This window comes from Oncorhynchus nerka, linkage group LG24 (genome assembly GCF_034236695.1).
Source record: "Oncorhynchus nerka isolate Pitt River linkage group LG24, Oner_Uvic_2.0, whole genome shotgun sequence".
NCBI classification, from domain to species: domain Eukaryota; kingdom Metazoa; phylum Chordata; class Actinopteri; order Salmoniformes; family Salmonidae; genus Oncorhynchus; species Oncorhynchus nerka.
The window spans coordinates 60,025,854-60,047,911 of record NC_088419.1 but is presented as its reverse complement, the minus strand read 5'-3'; the positions used below and the strand labels follow the sequence as shown (position 1 = coordinate 60,047,911).

The 22,058-nt window shown below is 41.2% G+C and overlaps 2 protein-coding genes and 1 pseudogene across 2 annotated transcripts in view; all 3 read right to left on the bottom strand.

Moving 5' to 3' along the window:
- Positions 1-8,882, bottom strand: part of LOC115108325 (C3 and PZP-like alpha-2-macroglobulin domain-containing protein 8) — a 51,399-nt gene extending 42,517 nt beyond the window's left edge. Inside the window, exons 1-10 of the mRNA XM_029632519.2 lie at positions 8,306-8,882; positions 5,878-6,029; positions 4,942-4,964; positions 4,238-4,403; positions 2,124-2,176; positions 1,561-1,578; positions 757-811; positions 563-676; positions 267-351; positions 24-132 (exon numbers count right to left, since the gene is read on the bottom strand). Of these exons, the coding sequence (XP_029488379.2) occupies positions 24-132; positions 267-351; positions 563-676; positions 757-811; positions 1,561-1,578; positions 2,124-2,176; positions 4,238-4,403; positions 4,942-4,964; positions 5,878-6,029; positions 8,306-8,385 (855 nt within the window). The 5' untranslated portion in view covers positions 8,386-8,882. The remainder of the gene's footprint in view (positions 1-23; positions 133-266; positions 352-562; positions 677-756; positions 812-1,560; positions 1,579-2,123; positions 2,177-4,237; positions 4,404-4,941; positions 4,965-5,877; positions 6,030-8,305) is intronic.
- A 1,332-nt stretch (positions 8,883-10,214) lies between these two features.
- sac3d1 (SAC3 domain containing 1) lies at positions 10,215-16,481 on the bottom strand. The gene is made up of 4 exons (XM_029632518.2): positions 16,406-16,481; positions 15,599-15,980; positions 15,226-15,502; positions 10,215-11,024 (listed from the first exon to the last, which is right to left on the bottom strand). Exons 1-4 carry the CDS (start codon positions 16,432-16,434, stop codon positions 10,561-10,563), a joined length of 1,152 nt encoding a protein of 383 aa, XP_029488378.1. The 5' UTR covers positions 16,435-16,481; the 3' UTR covers positions 10,215-10,560.
- A 339-nt stretch (positions 16,482-16,820) lies between these two features.
- Positions 16,821-19,147, bottom strand: LOC135564246 (uncharacterized; annotated as a pseudogene).
- Between the last annotated feature and the right edge of the window lie 2,911 nt (positions 19,148-22,058).

The following is a 22,058-nucleotide window of genomic DNA, read 5'->3' as shown; positions in this document are numbered from 1 at the left end:
GCACTGCAGCAGGGTTCACTCACCTCCATGGTCTTGACCACAGGATGGCCCACCTCATGCCGGTAGTATCCAACTCCATTCACTGTCATGTTCACTGTCATCTTCCCAGTCACTGGCTTCCCAAAGATATATCTAAAGACAGAAAAGTAGTTTGTGTTTTAACAAGAGTAGAGGTGCTACTTTGTCTTTCTAATATTCAAAGAACAATATGTGTCAGGAAATCACATTGACCATGTTGAAGTGAATGAGGCGAGTCAGTCACTCACCTGGCCCTCACAGTGGCCTGTTCACACATGTTGAGGTCCTGGATGTACTGTGGAGGGTCTATCACCAGCTCAAACTTGGGCATCACTGTGTGGAGCAGGGGGAGAGGAGTCCACATTATGCAAAGAGAGGCATGACAACTTGGCTGCACAGTCCCAGTTCAAACCTATAAATACCACCTCAAACAGAAGGATCTTTCAACGTATCTATGTTATGTAATCATGCTGGAGTTCCAAAACCTTTCAACCCAAACCACATCCCAATCTGGATAAATGGTCACGCTCAGTTATCAACTCACTATACTTCTGCACTTCAAAGGACTTGTTGTAGGTGTGTCCCTGCATCTCTACAAAGATGAACCACTCTCCGAACACAGGCTGGTCTGAGAGAGGGAAACTCATGTTGACGACCCCTGAGGAGAAAAGCAGGGGTAAAAAAACGGTGTTTTTGACTCAGTCAACATCACATGATAACATAGGGAGTTTCTCTCACCGCAGCAGAGGGGTTTAAGCCCTTTCCACTGGACCATCCGCGATCCTCTTGGGTCCTGCAATCCAGAGTATGAATACACAGTTGATCAAGAGATCCTACTTTCATCAAAACAGGCATCAATCTGTTTCTCCCTACGTGAAAGCTGTTGAGGATTGCCCCAAAACAGAATGAACTTACATAAGTACTCACGAGTGAAGTTATGTAAGGGTTATGTAAATATATATATTGGGGATAACCCCTCCATGTCCCCCACTCCTACAGTAAGCTACTTCTTACTGGCCTGGCTCTGACTCTAGGAGAAAGACTAACACTAACTGCTGTCAATCAGGTAATTACAGCTACTCTCACAGAAACTCCCCTACCCAGAAGGCCACTGGTCTGCTGGCTGCAGGTGACAGAATAACACAACAGCTACACAGTTATTCTTAGTGCCTGAGCTGAGCTCATTTATACAACAACTTCTACTGGAATCTTAACACCAAGTAGCATATTTACACTACAAAGCCACTGCAGACAGAGCACTGGAGGACATGAGATGGACGGAGAGTGGGGGAGAGAGAGAAGGAGAGAGATTGAGGAGCTAGTAACAGCAGGGGAGAGCAGCTGAGTCAAAGAGAAAAGTTCCTTTCATGTTCAGTGTTAGGTTGGTCTGCTTCAGGGGCCAGGCTGGAGCTCAGAGCACAGGCCTGTTATCAAAGTGAGCCCTTCCCTGCCCTGTAATCTTCTGCCTGGGATTGGGACACTAAACCCCCAGTGTCCGTGGCCCTCCCTCCCGGACCAAGTGGTCCTTCTCCATCCACTCACCACAACGTAGGCTTCAATCTGCAACCAGGGTAAGAAGAAGATGGGGAAAAAAATAGTCAAGGTTGGCACACACATTAGACAAACTGCACAGCCACATGGTAAAATATCTCCTCCCCCTCCCCTCTCCAACAATCATCTATCTGTGAGTGCGTTCGTTAGCCATTGCCAGCAGCAGACCTTTATAGCTCTAGCCATCAATAAACACACTGTCTACACAGTGGCAATGGTATATTTGGAGCCATTTCAAAAATTCCAGCAGAAATGACTCAAGGTTTGTGGAGGTAAATAGGTTACTGTACATTTGGTACACTCAGGCCAGGTTTCCCCCGCTTCACTCCCCTCTGAGGGGTTCTTGGAAAAAATAAGTGTGTAAAACTAGCATGATGCCGCCACCCTTCATTTGAAGCCGGTACACATCAAAAGAGAGGAGGCCAGCTGCTTGGCATCAAGGCCCACTGACACACATTAGGTCAACACACCTGATTCTCATAATTCATATCCCATCCATTTCCTGTAAGTGGGTGTGATGTCTTGGCTTTGATGTGAGAGACTGGTTGCATTACCTTGTCATTGGCCGGCCTCAGATCCGGAGTGACAGAGTACACGTTGATGAGCACTGGATTGAGAGAGGAACAGATTATTACCCACTTTAATGCATTAGAAGGTTTATGCCAATTGCTGATACTAAATTCAAAATGGAATTTAAAAAATGTAGAACCAGGAACAGATATAGCCCTTCGTTCACTCAAGACCTGACTGCCCTTGACCAGCACAAAAACACCCTGTGGCATACTGCACTAGCATCAAATAGCCCCCGTGATATGCAACTTTTCAGGGAAGTTAGGAACCAATATACACAGGCAGTTAGGAAAGCTAAGGCAAGCTTTTTTAACAGAAATGTGCATGCTGTAGCACAAACTCAAAAAAGTTCTGGGACACTGTAAAGTCCATGGAGAATAAGAGCACCTCCTCCCAGCTGCCCACTGCACTGAGGCTTGGAAACACTGTCACCACCGATAAATCCACGATAATTGAGAATTTCAATAAGCATTTTTCTACAGCTGGCCATGCTTTCCACCTGGCTACCCCTACCCGGTCACCTCAGGGTTGCACCTCAGCCACGCTCAAGGTCCTAAACGATATCATAACTGCCATCGATAAGAGACAATACTGTGCAGCTGTATTCATCAACCTGGCCAAGGCCTTCGACTCTGTCAATCACCACATTCTTATCGGCAGACTCAACAGCCTTGGTTTCTCAAATGACTGCCTCGCCTGATTCACCAACTACTTCTCTGATAGAGTTCAGTGTGTCAAATCGGGGGGCCTGTTGTCGGGACCTCTGGCAGTCTCTATGGGGGTGCCACAGGTTTCAATTCTCGGGCTGACTCTCTTCTCTGTATACATCAATGATGTCGCTCTTGCTGCTGGTGATTCTCTGATCCACCTCTATGCAGACGACACAATTCTGTATACTGCTGGCCCTTCTTTGGACACTGTGCTAACTAACCTCCAGATGAGCTTCAATGCCATACAACTCTTCTTCCGTGGCCTCCAACTGCTCTTAAATGCATGTAAAACTAAATGCATGCTCTTCAACCTATCGCTGCCCGCACCTGCCCGCCCGTCCAGCATCACTACTCTGGACAGTTCTGACTTAGAATATGTGGACAACTACAAATACCTAGGTGTCCGGTTAGACTGTAAACTCTCCTTCCAGACCCACATTAAGCACCTCCAATCCCAAATTAAATCTAGAATCGGCTTCCTATTTCGCAACAAAGCATCCTTCACTAATGCTGCCAACCATCCTCGTAAAACTGACTATCCTACCGATCCTCGACTTTGGCGATGTCATTTACAAAATAGCCTCCAACACTCTACTCAACAAATTGGATGCAGTCTATTACAGTGCCATCCGTTTTGTCACCAAAGCCCCATATACTACCTACCACTGCGACCTGTACGCTCTTGTTGGCTGGCCCTCGCTTCATACTCGTCGCCAAACCCACTGGCTCCAGGTCATCTACAAGTCTTTGCTAGGTAAAGCCTAGCACTGGTCACCATAGCAGCACCCACCCGCAACACGCGCTCCAGCAGGTATATTTCACTGGTCACCCCAAAGCCAATTCCACCTTTGGCCGCCTTTCCTTCCGGTTCTCTGCTGCCAATGACTGGAACGAACTGCAAAAATCACTGAAGCTGGAGACTCATCTCCCTCACTAACTTCAAGCACCAGTTGTCAGAGCAGCTCACAGATCATTGCACCTGTACATAGCCCATCTGTAAATAGCCCATCCAACTACCTCATCCACATACTGTATTTATTTATTTATTTTGCACCCCAGTATCTCTACTTGCACATTCATCTTCTGCACATCTATCACTCCAGTGTTTATTTGCTATATCGTAATTACCTCGCCACTATGGCCTATTTATTGCCTTACCTACATTATCTTACCTCATTTGCACACACTGTATACAGACTTTATTTCTACTGTATTATTGACTGTATGTTTGTTTATTCCATGTGTAACTCTGTGATGTTGTATGTGTCAAACTGCTTTGCTTTATCTTGGCCAGGTCGTAGTTGTAAATGATAACTTGTTCTCAACTAGCCTACCTGGTTAAACAAAGGTGAAATACATGTTTTTTAAAGGGCCTGGGAGATTGAGACCTTTGTGTTTGGGCTTGTAGACTGGCTTATCAGTCTGGATGAAGACGGCTGTGCCCTTGCTGTCCACAGTGACAGTGGTGTAGTTGTGGAAGATATATCCCCCCTCAGTAATGTGGCGATTCCCCCACACCTTCAGATGGGCCTGACCTCTCAGACCAGGAGGGACCTGCAAACAGGAAGGACACATACAGTATATCTTCAGGATGCGGTCCCTAACACAACACCACACCACACAGAGCAGTGGCAAACCAGATGCTAAAGTGCTTAGCTAACACAGTGGACAATACAAGACTATATTTGATAAAGACAGGGGTGGGGGTTAGAGGGAGTGGAGGAATCAAGTCGTGCATGTTGGATTGATCCATTCCAGCCTTTGGGGGCCTGCAGACCCTTACATGCACATAAACAGATGTTGCATATTATATTGAGGCTGTTACCTTATTCCAAATGAATGTGCAAAAAGGCAGATGTTCACATACAAATGATGTTCGTGTTGTTCTGTATGTCGTTTGTGGAATGCTGACAAACTGAATGGGATCTCACTACTGTGCAGCTGGAGCCACAACCATTTCAATGTATTTCAAATACACTCTTGAAACAACAATTGCGTTCTTTATTTATAACTCCACACAAGAAAGACCTGATATGATCAACTGATGAATGGTAGATAAAAATGCTGTTAAACACAATGACGTTGCTCTCACCTTTAATTTGATTGTACCTTTGTCTGAAATGGAGAAAATGGAATAAAATCAATCAGTAAAAGTACACACAAAACCAAGTAAAACCTTCTCTCAAAATGATTAAGCTCTTGTGATTGAGGTGTGGTTTGATTCAAGGAACATTAACTCGTGCCAACACTGGTCCTTGAGGGGCACATTGTATACCGGTTTCTGTCCTTGTCATTTACAGTAATCAAGAATCTTAGTTATAATGTTTGGTTATACTGTACTTTAGGCTCAGACACACGTCCAATAGCATTTGCTGGCCGAGACTACTTAACACTAATGAACGTAATTTGCGAACCGAGGACGCACCGATTTTACATGTAGAATTGAGTGACAAATGTCTGAACGATTGGCAGAAGAACGCTAGATCCACATTCGGTGTGATGTGTGCAAACATTTAGATACATCACAATAACCAGATATGTGAAATCTCAATTTTACAGTTATCAATGAATTGCCAGAGGAAAGGAAAACCAGTGGAACTGGAGCGATGCACTATGCAGGAAATACAGCTACAGGCTCTTTCAATGAAGTGCTGAAGTCCCATTAGTAGTGCTGTCAAACAAAGCCCACATAGATATACACAAAAGCCTGGTTAGACAAGCCAGGCTTTTCCATAAACCCCCTATCATAAGAAACATCCGTTAAGGGCCCTGTGAGGTCAGGAGTTTACACTCAACCCAACAGGTCAGGGGTCAATCAGCCTCACACTGTCCCCTGTAAGAGCGTGTGCGTAATCCACTCTCTGTGTGTAGGGAATGGTGGTGTGTGTTTCTACGTCAGCGCGCGCGCGCGTGTGTGTGTGTGTGTGTGTGTGTGTGTGTGTGTGTGTGTGTGTGTGTGTGTGTGTGTGTGTGTGTGTGTGTGTGTGTGTGTGTGTGTGTGTGTGTGTGTGTGTGTGTGGGTCCTCACCTAGCACAGTGCCATGGCTGTGTGCCACCGTCTCACCCTTCACAGAGAGCTGGACTTGGACATGCGTCTCCTCCACAGCATTGAAGATGGTAATGCTCAGGGCCTCCTCCACGCCAGCGCGGAAAACTGAGGGAGCAGCAATCAGGTAACCCCTAGTGACCAGGACAAAGAGTGGGCTTGGTCAACAAACAGTGGGCCAGGGAAACTTTTGATCAGACAGTACTTCAGCCAGTGGTTCACAACTCTGGTCCTTGAGGGCTCGCTGTTTTTTACAGGTTCTGATATATAGATCATTCTCATCCAACTATGCTTCCAGCAGCATCCAATATCAACACACCAGTGGCCCCAACTTCACCCTCCTCCTGCCCTCCAAATATGGCTGTTCCTAAGGCAGTATTGACGCACACACACGCACACAAACACACCTCAAGGGATTTGCAAAGTGAGATAAGGTTTAACTCGATGTTAGCAGCGACACAGTACCTGTCAGCCAACAGGGCTCTGCTCTAGTGTTCTCTTTGGGTGGTCTGAAACCACTTCTGATGTAACCTTATGTTTTTTAAACATAACGAGCAAGATTCCAGACAGTCATTCTGATATTTAGTCGATGGAAGACGGCTGTCAGAAGGGTTGGAGGCCAAATGACATCCTCAAATGCACATAAACATTCTAAAAGACCAAGTCAACTTTGACCAATGGTAGGCAAAAGACCACCATAAATGAGAGCAAGGGGTTCAACTGGCTTTAGTTTGGAGACATACTTAGGTTTCCATGTTGTACACTATCACACTATTACATTACAATTGCTATGGTGTTATTACATGCTCATTTCACCTTTTCATGAGTGAAACTCAATAAAAATGTGATTACATTATATAAAACGCTAGTTCTGTTTGTCATTCAGGTGACAGTTTTTCCAGACCTGGGAGCTCCCTTCTTAAACTTGAATCGAGATCACCCAAACTAGAATGAGCATGGAATCCACCAACCCAATTGCATGTCTTAGTGTCCGATCATGTGTTTAGCATTACAGTGCTGGGAGCCAGAGGCTATCTAAGGCTATCTAAGTCCCAGAGTCATGAGAAAATCCCTTGGATAAGGGGGGCTTTGAGAATAGCAAGATAATATGAGGAAATTGACTCTCAGGGTTTGATCTGCAGCAAGTCCAATCATCTCTTTGATAGCCCTGCGCCAGGTGCTGAGGACCATGCTCACTTTAGTCACACAGGCAGATGAAACTGAACTTCAAAGTGGTTTCTGCCTGTCTCAGAATTCAGTCTCCAACGCTTGAAGACTGATGTTATTTAGTTAGGAACGCTGGTATTAGTCCTGTAGCGTTCTCTATGGTGTGATGTTGTGGCCTCAGCACAGCTTGTAAACCCTTCACAATTAACACAGCCAAATTCTCCACTGTTCAGGATTAGGCTCTGTTATACTGTTGACAGCAGCATGACTGACAGCATCAAAGAGCCCAAAGTCAAAGGAATTTCAGTAGAGCTTTTTGTCAAACACAGGGAGGTGGAGGAAATATCGGTATGGTTACTATAGTGACCATAAGGTGCTAAGTGTGGAGGAGAGTTTTCCATTCATAGGAAATAATATGTACACAAATCAAGTAAAGCATCTCATTGGGCTTAGACTGTAAGCTCTTTGTCATGTTCTTCTCCTATCAGAGATAATGGTATATGAATGGTGTATTGTAAAATAAAACATTTACTGTTTTCTTGTTGTAAATGGGCTCTAAAACACTTCTCGAAGCAGAACAGGAGTCCTGATGGACCAATTCTATACAAATGACTTTATTTTTAACTGTTTAAATTTCAATAGTGTTGTTTATGCAAATAGGGAGTAGGTGAAAACTAATGAGAAAAACAAACTTTTATCAGGGTTGATATTGGCTGCAAAGTATTACAACGAAGGCACAAATAAATAAACAATTGGGGCTCAAACATTCGATTTGCATCATATAACCCAAATGTCGCCTGCTAATGGGACATAGTATCATTTATAAAGCGTTGTAATAACATTTTAGAATTTTAAAAATCCCATACTTCATGTGAAAACGTGTCGACAGCATCATCAATCCAACCGCAACTAGGGCGCTGAACGTGTCAAGTGAGTTCGATACATTGTTTCACGTTCATAGCATAATGAACAAACCCTCTTTATAAATCCATGTCATTCGATTTTCCCAAACAATCCTGATTTCATTCCGCAAATGCAAAATTTAGCTTGTACTGAAAATGAAGAAAAAAATCTATACAAATACAAAACAACGCGATGTGCACAAGTAAAAATGTTTGCAATAAATGAAGTAGTGATTGATCTGTTAAACTAGGAATGAGCAGAGTTGAAACAGTGTGGTTTTGCGTATTGCAGTAAAAATGGCAACATGCTCATTTACAATAGAATTAGGTCAACCACTTACTGTCTTTCTTGTGCATAACTTCTGACGATGCAGATGAATAAAGTCCAAGAGATACACGCTGTCCAGCAGGACCTCCACATTCTCAATATTACCCCAGTTTGCTGTGACGAGAGTTCTAAAGTCGCTCAGAGTTATAAAGTTCAGACTTTCACTCAACGCTTCAAATGTACAGTAGCTTCGACCATCCTCTCATTCTTACGCAGCCTATTCATTGAAGCACTAATGTGTGAGCGCCAACTTCTGTCTCGAATCGGCAAGCAAGGATCATGTTATCAGCATCCCACTTTGAGAAATCCCGTTTTGGGGTAACTGGCTTTTTCCGTCAGAGCTCAAGGCACATAGACAGTCCTCTTTTTGCGTGCCTGATTCACCCGCCTCAGTTTCGTTCTCTCATATAACAGCATTACCGATTATTAGTGTCCTCCCATCCCCTGAAATGTAGCACGATAGAAAATAGATCATGTTTATACATTTATTTCCAGAGCCTTGGTGTTGTCCCTTTCTTCTCCAACTGTGCCTCCTTGACGTTTCAAAGCTTTTGTCACGGCTGGTTCGAGTCAGAACAGCTCCCATAGCCTAGCTCTGGGGTTCCCAAGCTTTTTCACTCCGGGGCCCCTCTTCCAAAATTCACCCCGCGCGCGCACGCGCCACGTCTATTTCTATGGGCACAGCACTATTCATGACACAAACTGCTTGTTGGTGGAAATAATTTAAAGCTTAATTCCTGCAATTCTACACAATTTGTCATGGGTGAAAAGGAAAATGTTGCAGTTTTAAAGCTACATTTCTTGCAATTTTATACATTGTGTCATGTCTAATGTGTATTCATGTGATATGACGAATTAATTTCAATATCTATGGGCAAAAAAAAAACGTTAGCTGACATGCGCCAGTTGATCTGGACATTTGACAATGTTCCTGGCCTGAACAAAAATAAAATACAGCTAAGCCCCTGCTTCCAATCTGTAAATAGCACACCCGACAACCTCATCCCCATTTTATTACTTACCCTTTTGCACCCCGGTATCTCTACTTGCACATCATCATCTGCACATCTATCACTCCAGTATTAATGCTAAATTGTAATTATTTTCACCTCTAGGGCCTATTTATTGCCTACCTCCCTACTCTTCTACATTTGCACACACTACATAGATTTTTATTTTGTGTTATTGACTGTACGTTTGTGTAACTGTGTTGTTTTTGTCACACTGCTTTGCTTCATCTTGGCCAGGTCGCAGTTGTAAATGGTTCTCAACTGGCTTACCTGGTTAAATAAAAATGAAATCAATTTAACAGTCGGAGTGAAATCTCTTTGCAGTTGGCATTACATTTTGTACTAATCAGTGTTGTGTCTACTTAGCAGTCTAATTAATCCAGGCACGATCTTTGATTAACCTGACATAGATCACTTCTAAGTATGAATATGATTAGTTGCATGCATGCAATATTGAGGAGAACCCTCTTAACTTGGGTATGTGAACTAATGTTAGAAATATCAGGGCAGTTCAAATGAATATGCGTTTCAATGCTTGCAGTGCTCACACTCTCCAGATAAACCTTTAGCCCCCTCAAGTGGCAAATTGTGAGCACCGATAAGTGTAATACAGTCTGGACATTCATTGCCATTGAATGAGCACTTGCATCCTTTTCCATAGACTTCCAGCGCTTCATACACAAGGATTCATTAGAAAGACAGCAGTTATATTTACCCATTTAGTTACAGGAAAACAGCCTGTTACAACCGCTCTAGCCTCACATGACCATCCTTCCACATGTTGTTTCATTGACTCATGTGAGAAGCCTGAACTTCTAGACTACACCCACTCATACTCAACCACTGCAGCACTCACAAAATGTCAATAGCACTGGCAGAGAAGTAAAAATGCATGAAAGAAAGACTAAACTCTTCAAAAAATACTTGCTTTATTTTAAAACCATAGGCAGCAGAAGTCAAAAACAATTATAGATACAGTATATAAAACATGGTAATTCATGTGGTTCTCTATATGGCATACATTTCTTGTGTGATCGCTGATCTATCATAATGATGTGTTTGATTTGTCCAAAAGAGCAACTTTATAATCACGACATTTTTATGTGTAAATGTAACAGGTGTCGATGTTAAGGGAACATTCACAATTCACATTAAAACAAGTTTATTTAGAAAACTTTAAAATCTATAAAATCAAGTTAATCTCAGTCTTCTTGGAGCAGCCAGGCCGCAGTTTATCCAATGTCCATGTCTGGTCATATCAAGTGCAGCCATGAATGATGCTACCAACAGTGAGATCCCTCTGCTTCCTGTCCACCACATCATGAAAGTGTGCACACTGTAGCTTCCCAGCCTCTGGCTCAGTGAAGGAGGTCTTGGAGAAGACCACAGAGTCCCCATGGACTTCCACCCCATGGGCCTGGCACAGCTGGTTGGTGAGGGGGACATCCAGGGCCAGGATGTGGGCCAGCTTGTGGAGGGGGAAGCGGCAGTTCTTGCTGCTGTGTCCGTGGCTGTAGATCAGCAGCAGGTCTCTGCGACAGGTCTCTAGGTGCCGGTGCAGGGCACAGCTCTGCAGGAAGTCCAGACTGTGGGCCAATCGGAGGAGTCGTACAGGGTTGCGTTCCATGAAGGCCCGGCTCACTGACAGGGCCAGATGCATGACAGGGGAGGAGCGTATCCGCTCTGGCAGCTCCATGGTGTGCTGCGTGGCACGGCTTGAACCTGGATATATTATACAGGAAATATGAGTCTTAAGAGAGAAGACAGTGCACAGTAGATCAACATGTAGAATCGTCTAGAAATGAATATAAAATGACTGATGATGTTCTGTGGTCAGAGGCGATAGGACGACCACTTGCTGCTTTTCAGTACACTCGGCTGTCAGTTTCGTTTCCGCTTTTAGTGAAATTACAAGCTTGTAATTCGCAGTAACACCATCATTAATCATATGCAGCTCTTTTACACAATATTGGTCCTTTGGCCATTTCCATTTCCTTCATCTCATATGTACCATTGGTGAACCCAACCCTGTCCTCATAGAGGCTGTGATTCAATTATCTTTAAGAGTCGTGCTCTGTATGTCAGCTATCTGTATGAAGACAGCAATTTACCATCCATTTTTTGTGTTTTTTACTCCCAACTGAGACATCCACTGTGAGTTAAGTGAGAGTAAAATAAACAACAAGCTAGAACCTTCTCAGGTTGTCTTGCATTTATGTGAACACAATGTTGGCTACAATCCAGGGCCCAGAACTTACGAGTATTTAACCATGCATCTTTCTTACAATGGGCCAAGATGCAACATGTGTTTCCCAAAACACCACACACAGAGAACAATTGCTAAGTACGTTGTTGGAGCATGTGTTGATACTGATAGGATCGAAAGGGTGTGTTGCTCTCAGATCATCTTTCTCCATTCAAATCTTTCCTTAACATTATAATTATTTCACAAAACCGATGACAGATCAGCTCCTATAAAGATATTACCACCTATGGCTGCAAATATTGAGGTGGCTTATCACCAATTTGGCCCATCATTGCACCAATGTTAAGCTACACATGAAACATGTTGACAAATTACAGACAGTAGCAAAATAGAACTGATTGAACATTAAATGTATTTTAATATGATTGAAATGGGCCAATAGCTTACTGTTCATATTTTAATATGATTGAAATGGGCCAATAGCTTACTGTTCATATTTTAATATGATTGAAATGGGCCAATAGCTTACTGTTCATATTTTAATATGATTGAAATGGGCCAATAGCTTACTGTTCATATTTTAATATGATTGAAATGGGCCAATAGCTTACTGTTCATATTTTAATATGATTGAAATGGGCCAATAGCTTACTGTTCATATTTTAATATGATTGAAATGTGCCAATAGCTTACTGTTCATATTTTAATATGAATGAAATGGGCCAATAGCTTACTGTTCATATTTTAATATGATTGAAATGGGCCAATAGCTTACTGTTCATATTTTAATATGATTGAAATGGGCCAATAGCTTACTGTTCATATTTTAATATGATTGAAATGGGCCAATAGCTTACTGTTCATATTTTAATATGATTGAAATGGGCCAATAGCTTACTGTTCATATTTTAATATGATTGAAATGGGCCAATAGCTTACTGTTCATATTTTAATATGATTGAAATGGGCCAATAGCTTACTGTTCATATTTTAATATGATTGAAATGGGCCAATAGCTTACTGTTCATATTTTAATATGATTGAAATGGGCCAATAGCTTACTGTTCATATTTTAATATGATTGAAATGGGCCAATAGCTTACTGTTCATATTTTAATATGATTGAAATGGGCCAATAGCTTACTGTTCATATTTTAATATGATTGAAATGGGCCAATAGCTTACTGTTCATATTTTAATATGATTGAAATGGGCCAATAGCTTACTGTTCATATTTTAATATGATTGAAATGGGCCAATAGCTTACTGTTCATATTTTAATATGATTGAAATGGGCCAATAGCTTACTGTTCATATTTTAATATGATTGAAATGGGCCAATAGCTTACTGTTCATATTTTAATATGATTGAAATGGGCCAATAGCTTACTGTTCATATTTTAATATGATTGAAATGGGCCAATAGCTTACTGTTCATATTTTAATATGAATGAAATGGGCCAATAGCTTACTGTTCATATTTTAATATGATTGAAATGGGCCAATAGCTTACTGTTCATATTTTAATATGATTGAAATGGGCCAATAGCTTACTGTTCATATTTTAATATGATTGAAATGGGCCAATAGCTTACTGTTCATATTTTAATATGATTGAAATGGGCCAATAGCTTACTGTTCATATTTTAATATGATTGAAATGGGATTGTTCATATTTTAATAATTGGGCCAATAGCTTACTGTTCATATTTTAATATGATTGAAATGGGCCAATAGCTTACTGTTCATATTTTAATATGATTGAAATGTGCCAATAGCTTACTGTTCATATTTTAATATGAATGAAATGGGCCAATAGCTTACTGTTCATATTTTAATATGATTGAAATGGGCCAATAGCTTACTGTTCATAGCTTACTTTCATATTTTAATATGATTGAAATGGGCCAATAGCTTACTGTTCATATTTTAATATGATTGAAATGGGCCAATAGCTTACTGTTCATATTTTAATATGATTGAAATGGGCCAATAGCTTACTGTTCATATTTTAATATGATTGAAATGGGCCAATAGCTTACTGTTCATATTTTAATATGATTGAAATGGGCCAATAGCTTACTGTTCATATTTTAATATGATTGAAATGGGCCAATAGCTTACTGTTCATATTTTAATATGATTGAAATGGGCCAATAGCTTACTGTTCATATTTTAATATGATTGAAATGGGCCAATAGCTTACTGTTCATATTTTAATATGATTGAAATGGGCCAATAGCTTACTGTTCATATTTTAATATGATTGAAATGGGCCAATAGCTTACTGTTCATATTTTAATATGATTGAAATGGGCCAATAGCTTACTGTTCATATTTTAATATGATTGAAATGGGCCAATAGCTTACTGTTCATATTTTAATATGATTGAAATGGGCCAATAGCTTACTGTTCATATTTTAATATGATTGAAATGGGCCAATAGCTTACTGTTCATATTTTAATATGATTGAAATGGGCCAATAGCTTACTGTTCATATTTTAATATGATTGAAATGGGCCAATAGCTTACTGTTCTGTTCATATTTTAATATGATTGAAATGGGCCAATAGCTTACTGTTCATATTTTAATATGATTGAAATGGGCCAATAGCTTACTGTTCATATTTTAATATGATTGAAATGGGCCAATAGCTTACTGTTCATATTTTAATATGATTGAAATGGGCCAATAGCTTACTGTTCATATTTTAATATGAATGAAATGGGCCAATAGCTTACTGTTCATATTTTAATATGATTGAAATGGGCCAATAGCTTACTGTTCATATTTTAATATGATTGAAATGGGCCAATAGCTTACTGTTCATATTTTAATATGATTGAAATGGGCCAATAGCTTACTGTTCATATTTTAATATGATTGAAATGGGCCAATAGCTTACTGTTCATATTTTAATATGATTGAAATGGGCCAATAGCTTACTGTTCATATTTTAATATGATTGAAATGGGCCAATAGCTTACTGTTCATATTTTAATATGATTGAAATGGCCAATAGCTTACTGTTCATATTTTAATATGATTGAAATGGGCCAATAGCTTACTGTTCATATTTTAATATGATTGAAATGGGCCAATAGCTTACTGTTCATATTTTAATATGAATGAAATGGGCCAATAGCTTACTGTTCATATTTTAATATGATTGAAATGGGCCAATAGCTTACTGTTCATATTTTAATATGATTGAAATGGGCCAATAGCTTACTGTTCATATTTTAATATGATTGAAATGGGCCAATAGCTTACTGTTCATATTTTAATATGATTGAAATGGGCCAATAGCTTACTGTTCATATTTTAATGCAGTTCTTGTTTTTTATTTGAAGCATCTTTTTACACATTGCTTGTTTGTATCAACTGCAAAAACAATGTCAACTTTGTGTTTGTAGTCAACTTTGTTCTGAAGTTCTCGGCGTCACAGAGACAAATATGATGTGTGATTCTATGTTTAGCGGAGAACTGTGTATAAAGTGAGGTGCGAGGGCAAAAAAAAAAGCATCTAACGACACATTTAGCTGTTCGATGAGTGGTCTGTGGCAGGCGTTAGATTATAAGCGTTTAAGTGCAACGTTAATAAACGATGGTTTTGGGGAAACAGCTCAGGAATTTACCGACGCTCCTACGAAGGTTCTGGCGACGAACTTAGCTTAAAGATGCATTTGGGAGACTGGGCCCAGGATTACTCACCCAGGTTGTAGAGGAGACCGAGAGCCTGGAACTCCTCCTGGTTGGGGTGCTTTCCACTGGTGTAGCATTCCAGCAGCCAGCTGAGGCTCTCCTGCAGGTGGGTGTCATTGATGCGGGGGTCGTAGAGGCGCAGGGGCTCCCCACACAGCCGGTAGGAGGCGTAGATCAGGAAGCGGACTGTCCTCTCCAGCACAGCCACACAGTCAGCACCAGACACCCTCTGGATGATCATATCCTGTCTCACACTGCGCAGCCGGTCAAAGACAAAATCATACACCTAGAAATGCACAGCACAAGAAGAAATGTGTTCATGAAATGTTGCATAAAATAATATGACAAGATAACAGAAGGCATCTTAGTGGAGATGACTAGCCTCGGTCCATGGACGCAGTGTGGGGGAGGCAGCGATGTTGTCGACGAGGTAGAACACCGTCTTTAGCAGCACAGCTGGTGGTCGCAGGTCACTAGGTCGAGTGGAGTCCTTCCCTGCTGCAGGTCTAGCATACTCCTTTACCACTCCTGAGGGGTCAGCCCTGGGCCAGCGTTCCCGCTCAGTACCCGACAACACCTCAAATCGGTGCAGTAAGTTCTGGGCCTCCCTGTCCTGCAGCTCGCGGATAGGACACATAGACAGGCAGACACCCCTGGGGATGGACTCCTGCCTCCTCTCCTCTTGCACTTCTCGCCATACCCCCTGGTTGTGGTGTTGCCTCCAATCCCTTTCCACGGGCTGTCCTCTCCTTCTGGAGTGGGAACTATTGAAGATACATTTTTGATCAAGCCTCAAAATACTATCACTGAGAAAGAATATTGGCAAGTGCATAACATTAAATAAGTATAATGGACGCAGCACTAGCGGTCCTTGCAAAATCATGTTTATAGCGGGAATGGCATTATTTCATCCTTCTAGCAGCTTTACATGCAAGGCTGCCATTCAAAAGAACTAGCACGAAGAAAATGCCAGTCGACTAAGCACTCCCTGAATGTATAGCTAACGTTAGCTGGCTAGGCTGTGTGCTTGCTTGCCAGTGTTAGCTTACTGTACCGCGACTTGATTATACATAATACTGTGCAAGATTATTTTCTTATCCATTTTCTACGATGCTACAGATCATTTACAAATTCATCTTAAAAACGTGGATAAACACTTATATTTAGATCAAACCAAACAAAAACTCACACACGACAGGACGCTCTCTTGTTGTTCATTGGCCAACTGTGACGGCAACAACGTCACTTGCCAGAATGAACCAATCAGCAACAACGAATTCCACGTTTATCGTGATGGCTCCTACGTCACATCCGGCGAACGGAACTTTCGCAATAACTTGTCAAATGTATCAATTCAGTAACGGTGCTACAATGTATCCTTGCAGCAATATCATACGGATACAAATGTTTACAATTGAAACACATCCGAGGTGACGGAAATGTCTTACAATATCAAGTCATTTGAAAAGCACGTAAAATACATTACATATTGAGGTATACAATTTATTATAAAGTTTTACAAAACATTTCCCATGTTCAGTAATTAAACTATGTTAACAAAAACTATAGACTGTACATGCTATACAAGGTTCTCCAATGCTGCTTCACTGTTTGGGGCAATTTTTGGTCAAACCAAGCTCCTCCAAGAACTGCTGAATCTGAACGGTCTGGTGACGACCAGCGATGACAGCTCCACCAACTCTGAAAGACCCCCGTGAAGAAGGAAATCCTGTGGTCACCAAAACAAAAATAAACCCACTACACATTAATTAATTGTTTATCATGTCTTTGGAAAACGTTACAGTGTCTTGAAGTGACACCATAATGTTAGTGTGTTGACCTGTGTAAACACTTAGCTTATGCGTGCATACACATACAGTAAATCAGTCAAAGGGCAAGACTCACTAATAACAAGTTGAAAATTCATAATTGCTTCAAAACACTTAAAAAAAAATAATGTCTTAGGTCTCTAATCTAGTCTTACCCTGAGAGCTGATGTTCTGTGCAGCAGCTTTCATCCCTCAGGCACTCAGCAGATTTCTCGTGGTCATGCTGAGCTCCCTGTGTGCACTGCAGTAACACTTCCTCACTCATCTTCAGGCTAGCAGTGACTTTATCTGCATGGGTAGGACACATTCAAACACATTCATAGGAAATCATACCCTATGCGTAAGCAATAAATAAATGTTTAACTCTGATGTAGGTTTTTCGCTTCACACCAGTAAAGAAATAATTGAATAACACCAACCCAGAAACATAATTCTGTCCCCCTCAATGAAGAAGTTCTTCACTGGCAGCTCATGACGTGGGTGTCGACTGCGGTGGCAAAAGGCTTGTAATTCCTCTGTGAACTGCTTGACAGCATCAGCCACAGGAGTTAGCGATGTGATCTGAAAATATAATGTTGTTTGATTGTTTTACATGTTACAAGCAATTTATCTTTTATAATTCAAATCAATAACCATCCCACAATAATAACACACGCAAAACAAAAAGGATAACAATATTTTCAGCTTCACAACTTGTTTACATAAATCAAAGATTGTTTAGGATGTATTGAGAGAAATTACCTCTGACCTGTAAATCGAGCTGGTCGTCAAGCTGCTTGTTCTTCTCATGGACATCCTTCCGTAGGCTGCTCCTCTGCCTCCATCACTGATAAAATACACGCCTCCACCCCTACCTCAAATTTCTGGCTATTATTCGCCATCTGAAATCAAACAGAACAGAGTATAAGAAAAAGGTTCATCCTAATGGGTGGAATACCAATAGAACATGTTGTCCAATTTAGAAAAACACTAAATACAACAGTTAGTAGTTACCTTTGCTGTGAGGTAGGCCAACAAGAATATCTGCATCTCTTGGAGTCTCTTTTCATGTTCATTGTTCCTTTCAGGATCTACTGCTGCGTTTGGTAAAACTGTCTTGTCTGTAGTATAGGTGAGACATGGCATGTTAACTTATTGTTGGTTTGTTATTATCATGATCTGAATAAAAGGACAGTTTACCTTTAAAATGGCAGATACATCAATGTCTGGGCGAAGACAGTGACCATTAAGATTGTGGATTGCAGAATACTTGTTCCAAATTGTCAAGGCTCAAGGACACTGGACATCATTGCTGGAGGATAAAAAGTGTTGTGTTGCAAGTAAGCATATGATCTCAGACTTGGGCTCTCGACACTTAACCAACTCCACATGGCCAAAGACATTGGGAAAATAAACAGGTTGCCCATGGTAGATCCCAGCCAAACATCTCACTGATCACTGAAAGCACTCACGAGTAGGATTGCAAAATGACTGAGAACCATTTGCGAAAGAGCCCACCCGTGGATAATCCCCACCTGGTTAAGGTGGGGCAGGCCTTGGTGGCACGAAGGTGGACTCATTGGTGAGGGAATTGTTCTGTGGAAAAGTACATGGGTGCAATGAATTAAAATTGTGAGAACTCTAACTACTAATAAAACAATTAAAAAAGAAGAGATGAGCAAATGACATGAACTCATAACACTACCCTGGCGAGAGGTGCCTTTTCAACAGTTCCACTGTTGTTGTTCTCGCTGTTTTCACTCACAGCTTTGGAACTGAAAATAACATAAAAGTTTAAACATGTAGCCTAAGGGTAAATGCAGCTAATAAAAGATGGTGAGATCCACAAGATAGTGACAGCACATAAGTTAACCTTACGTATCTGTACACATTTTCTTGTAACGTGTCCACAACAACACTGCTAGTTAGCAGCTGATCGCACCATCACAGTTAAATTGCATCAATTAGATTCATATTTTGTAAACATACAATTATATTAGCATTGTACATGGATGAAGAACATGTTTATCTACCTTTCTGAATCTCCAAGCGTAGGTTTCTGACTTTTAGGAACAGTTGGCGGTTCTTGATGCCATTTTTCTTTCAAGTGAACAGCGTGTACAATAACTTTCATGTCCGACTTGAAACAAATCCTGTGAAGATGATAGTGATATACATTCTTAGCCTGTGTTACAAACCCTGTTTAGCAAATACAATATTGTTTCTTGAAATTCAAAATGTAACATTTACTTATGAACTCGTTTAGGTTTATCTACAATAAATATAGACCACTATTAACGTTAATTGTATGTAAAATGTTGTAGCCATAGCTATTACATTATTAGAGGAGTTAAGTGATATCATTAATAGCAAATTTATATTAATTTGAGAATTTACATCAAAAGTAGATTTTTTTTGTATTTTAGCTAATCGTAAACCTTTTCTTAACCTAATTATCCTAACCTGCAACATGACTTATCCTAACCTGCTGTGTCGGAAGCACCGTAGCATTTGGATGCATTTTAATAATGTAGACAATGTTAGAGCACAGTGTATCCTTAACCTGCTACTAAAAGTAAATTTTGACAAAAGCTGAACCACTTTTGGACAAAACCGTCATAAACCCGCAAGTGGTTAGGGAGAAATCCAAACCAGTCTAACTGAAATGAATGGCAGTAGAGGCATAATCCTGATATTTACGCATGAAAATAAAAGTAAGGCATGTGATGTATCAGAAACTGTGTAATGTAATTATTGTCAACTAGTGATGGGTCGTTCGCTAACGAGTCGGCTCTAAGAGCCGGCTCTTGTAGGTGAACGTTGGGAGCCGGCTCGCATATCAGAAGAGCCGAATCTATTTATAAAAATATACAAAAATTAATATATTAATAATCTAAATATTTAAATGAATAGAATTAACTAATTCAAAGAACAACAAAAAAATAAAAATAATAATATCGGCCTAAATGCTCAAGCGCACACACATTCGTTCTGACTGTCTACTCAGACTAACAGCCTCACCTGTTGATCCTGTCAATCAGACACGCAATGTCAACCAATGAACCAAAGATGCGTGAGGGAGGGCCAAGCCAACTCACTTACAGTTGCACACTTAGCAGCGAGGAGAGAGAGGAAGGACAGCTGTGAAAACAACAGCTGGAAAATGAGTCGGAAGCACCGTAGCATTTGGATGCATTTTAATAATGTAGACAATGTTAGAGCACAGTGTAGAATTTGCCAAAAGAAAATCTCATATATAAAGCCGGTTCTACGCACAACCTACACCGGCATATGCTAACTGTGCACCCAACTGTGAAGCTAGCTGTAGCGGAGCTTTGAGAAACTAGTGGGCCTGCTAGTGATAGTGGTGGAGCCAGCACCTCCACACGGTGGAGATGTATCCACTCAGTCAAGTAGGCCTACTCCGCGACCCACAGCAACGCAGTCTTCTATGGACCAGTTTATGCCAAAGTCTATGTCTGTGGCAAAACAAGGCCAAATTGATATTGGATTGGCTAAAATGATTGCCACCGATTTCCAGCCATTTTCGATTGTGGAGGACAGAGGTTTCAGAAATTATACCAATAGTCTACATCCAATGTACACAATTCCAAGCAGGAAAACCCTTTCAAAATCACATATTCCAGAACTGTACGAGAGCACACAGGCTTCAGTGCGGGAAAGAGTCCAAAAAGCTACTGCAGTTTGCCTTACCACTGACTGCTGGACATCTTACATGTCACTTCATTTAAGACGTTTCAATGTCTAGCTGTATTCTTGACTGCTTTGAGTTCAGCGACACACACCTCAGAGAACTTGGCAGAGGAACTGTTTAGAGTGGCCAGAGAATGGCAAGTAGATGGAAAAGTAGTCTGTTGTGTTAGCGACAATGCAGTTAACATAACCAAAGCCATGAACATTTAAAAATGGACCCATCATCCATGTCTTTCCCACACAATCAACCTGATTGTAAGAGATGCTCTGAAGGTGATGAAGCCCACTGTGGACAAAGTGAAAGCAGCTGTGGAATACTTCCACAGGAGCAAAGTAGGTGCTGAAAAACTAAAGTCTACACAACACCAGATGGGGATGCCTGAGTTGAGGCCTAAACAAGACTGCACTACAAGGTGGAATTCAACATTTTATATGTTGAAGTGGTTTCTTGAGTCAAAGGATGCATTCATTTCTACTGTCATCTCTTGTCAATGCACCTGTTGATGCTCTGACCCAGGAAGAATGGGAGGTGGTGGAGGAGGTGTGCAGAGTCCTGGAACCCTTTGAGCAGGTCACAGTGGAGATCAGTGGAGAGAGGTACAGTAAGCAGTTATTACTACATCATTATTTAATCCAGTATTATATATGTATATGAGCAGTAGATGAGAATGTAGTATCAGTAGACAAAACATGAACCTGAACTAATAAGTTACTGTTCTCTCTTTTCAGCTAAGTTACAGCCTCAAAAATGATACTCCTGTGTAAGGGTCTGCAGCGAATCACAGCCAGCCGCCAGAGAGAAGCAAATGTAACCACAGGACATGAGACAGAGTTAATGGACACACTATGTTCATCAATGGACAGAAAGTTCCACAGCAGGGAATATAATCACGTGCTATCAGAAACCATTGCACTTGACCCCAGGTTTAAGAAGTTAGCCTTCAGTGATGCCAGAGCGATTGATGAGGCTCTTCAAAGAATAACCTCAGCAGCAGGGAGGGACAGCCCCAGCAGTCAGCTGGCTCATTCACCAGGGCAACAGGAAGAAGAGGGATCAGATGGAGCAGAAGCACCAGCAGTACTGCCACAAACGTCTGCTGTTTGGATGCTGTTTGACGAGAGAGCAACTGGGGATGCAGCACGAAGGAATCCCTCAGCAGATGCCATAATGGAGGTCCGATCCTATTTGGAGGAGCCACTCCTCCAAAGATCTGCAGATCCTCTGAGCTGGTGGAAGAACAAGGCCCCTGTCTACCCACAGCTTACTAAAGTCATGACAGGGAGACTACATAGTGGCCACATCTGTTCCCTCTGAGAGGG

What these genes read in the sequence shown, in the direction of transcription:
- sac3d1 (XM_029632518.2), bottom strand. Translation starts at nt 16,434, where the DNA reads ATGAACAACAAGAGAGCGTCCTGTCGTGT. An exon ending in AAGAGAGCGTCCTGTCGTGT is followed by an intron (nt 15,981 to 16,405) that starts GTGAGTTTTTGT and finishes TATCTTCAATAG; the next exon opens with TTCCCACTCCAGAAGGAGAG. An exon ending in CACTGCGTCCATGGACCGAG is followed by an intron (nt 15,503 to 15,598) that starts GCTAGTCATCTC and finishes GTGCATTTCTAG; the next exon opens with GTGTATGATTTTGTCTTTGA.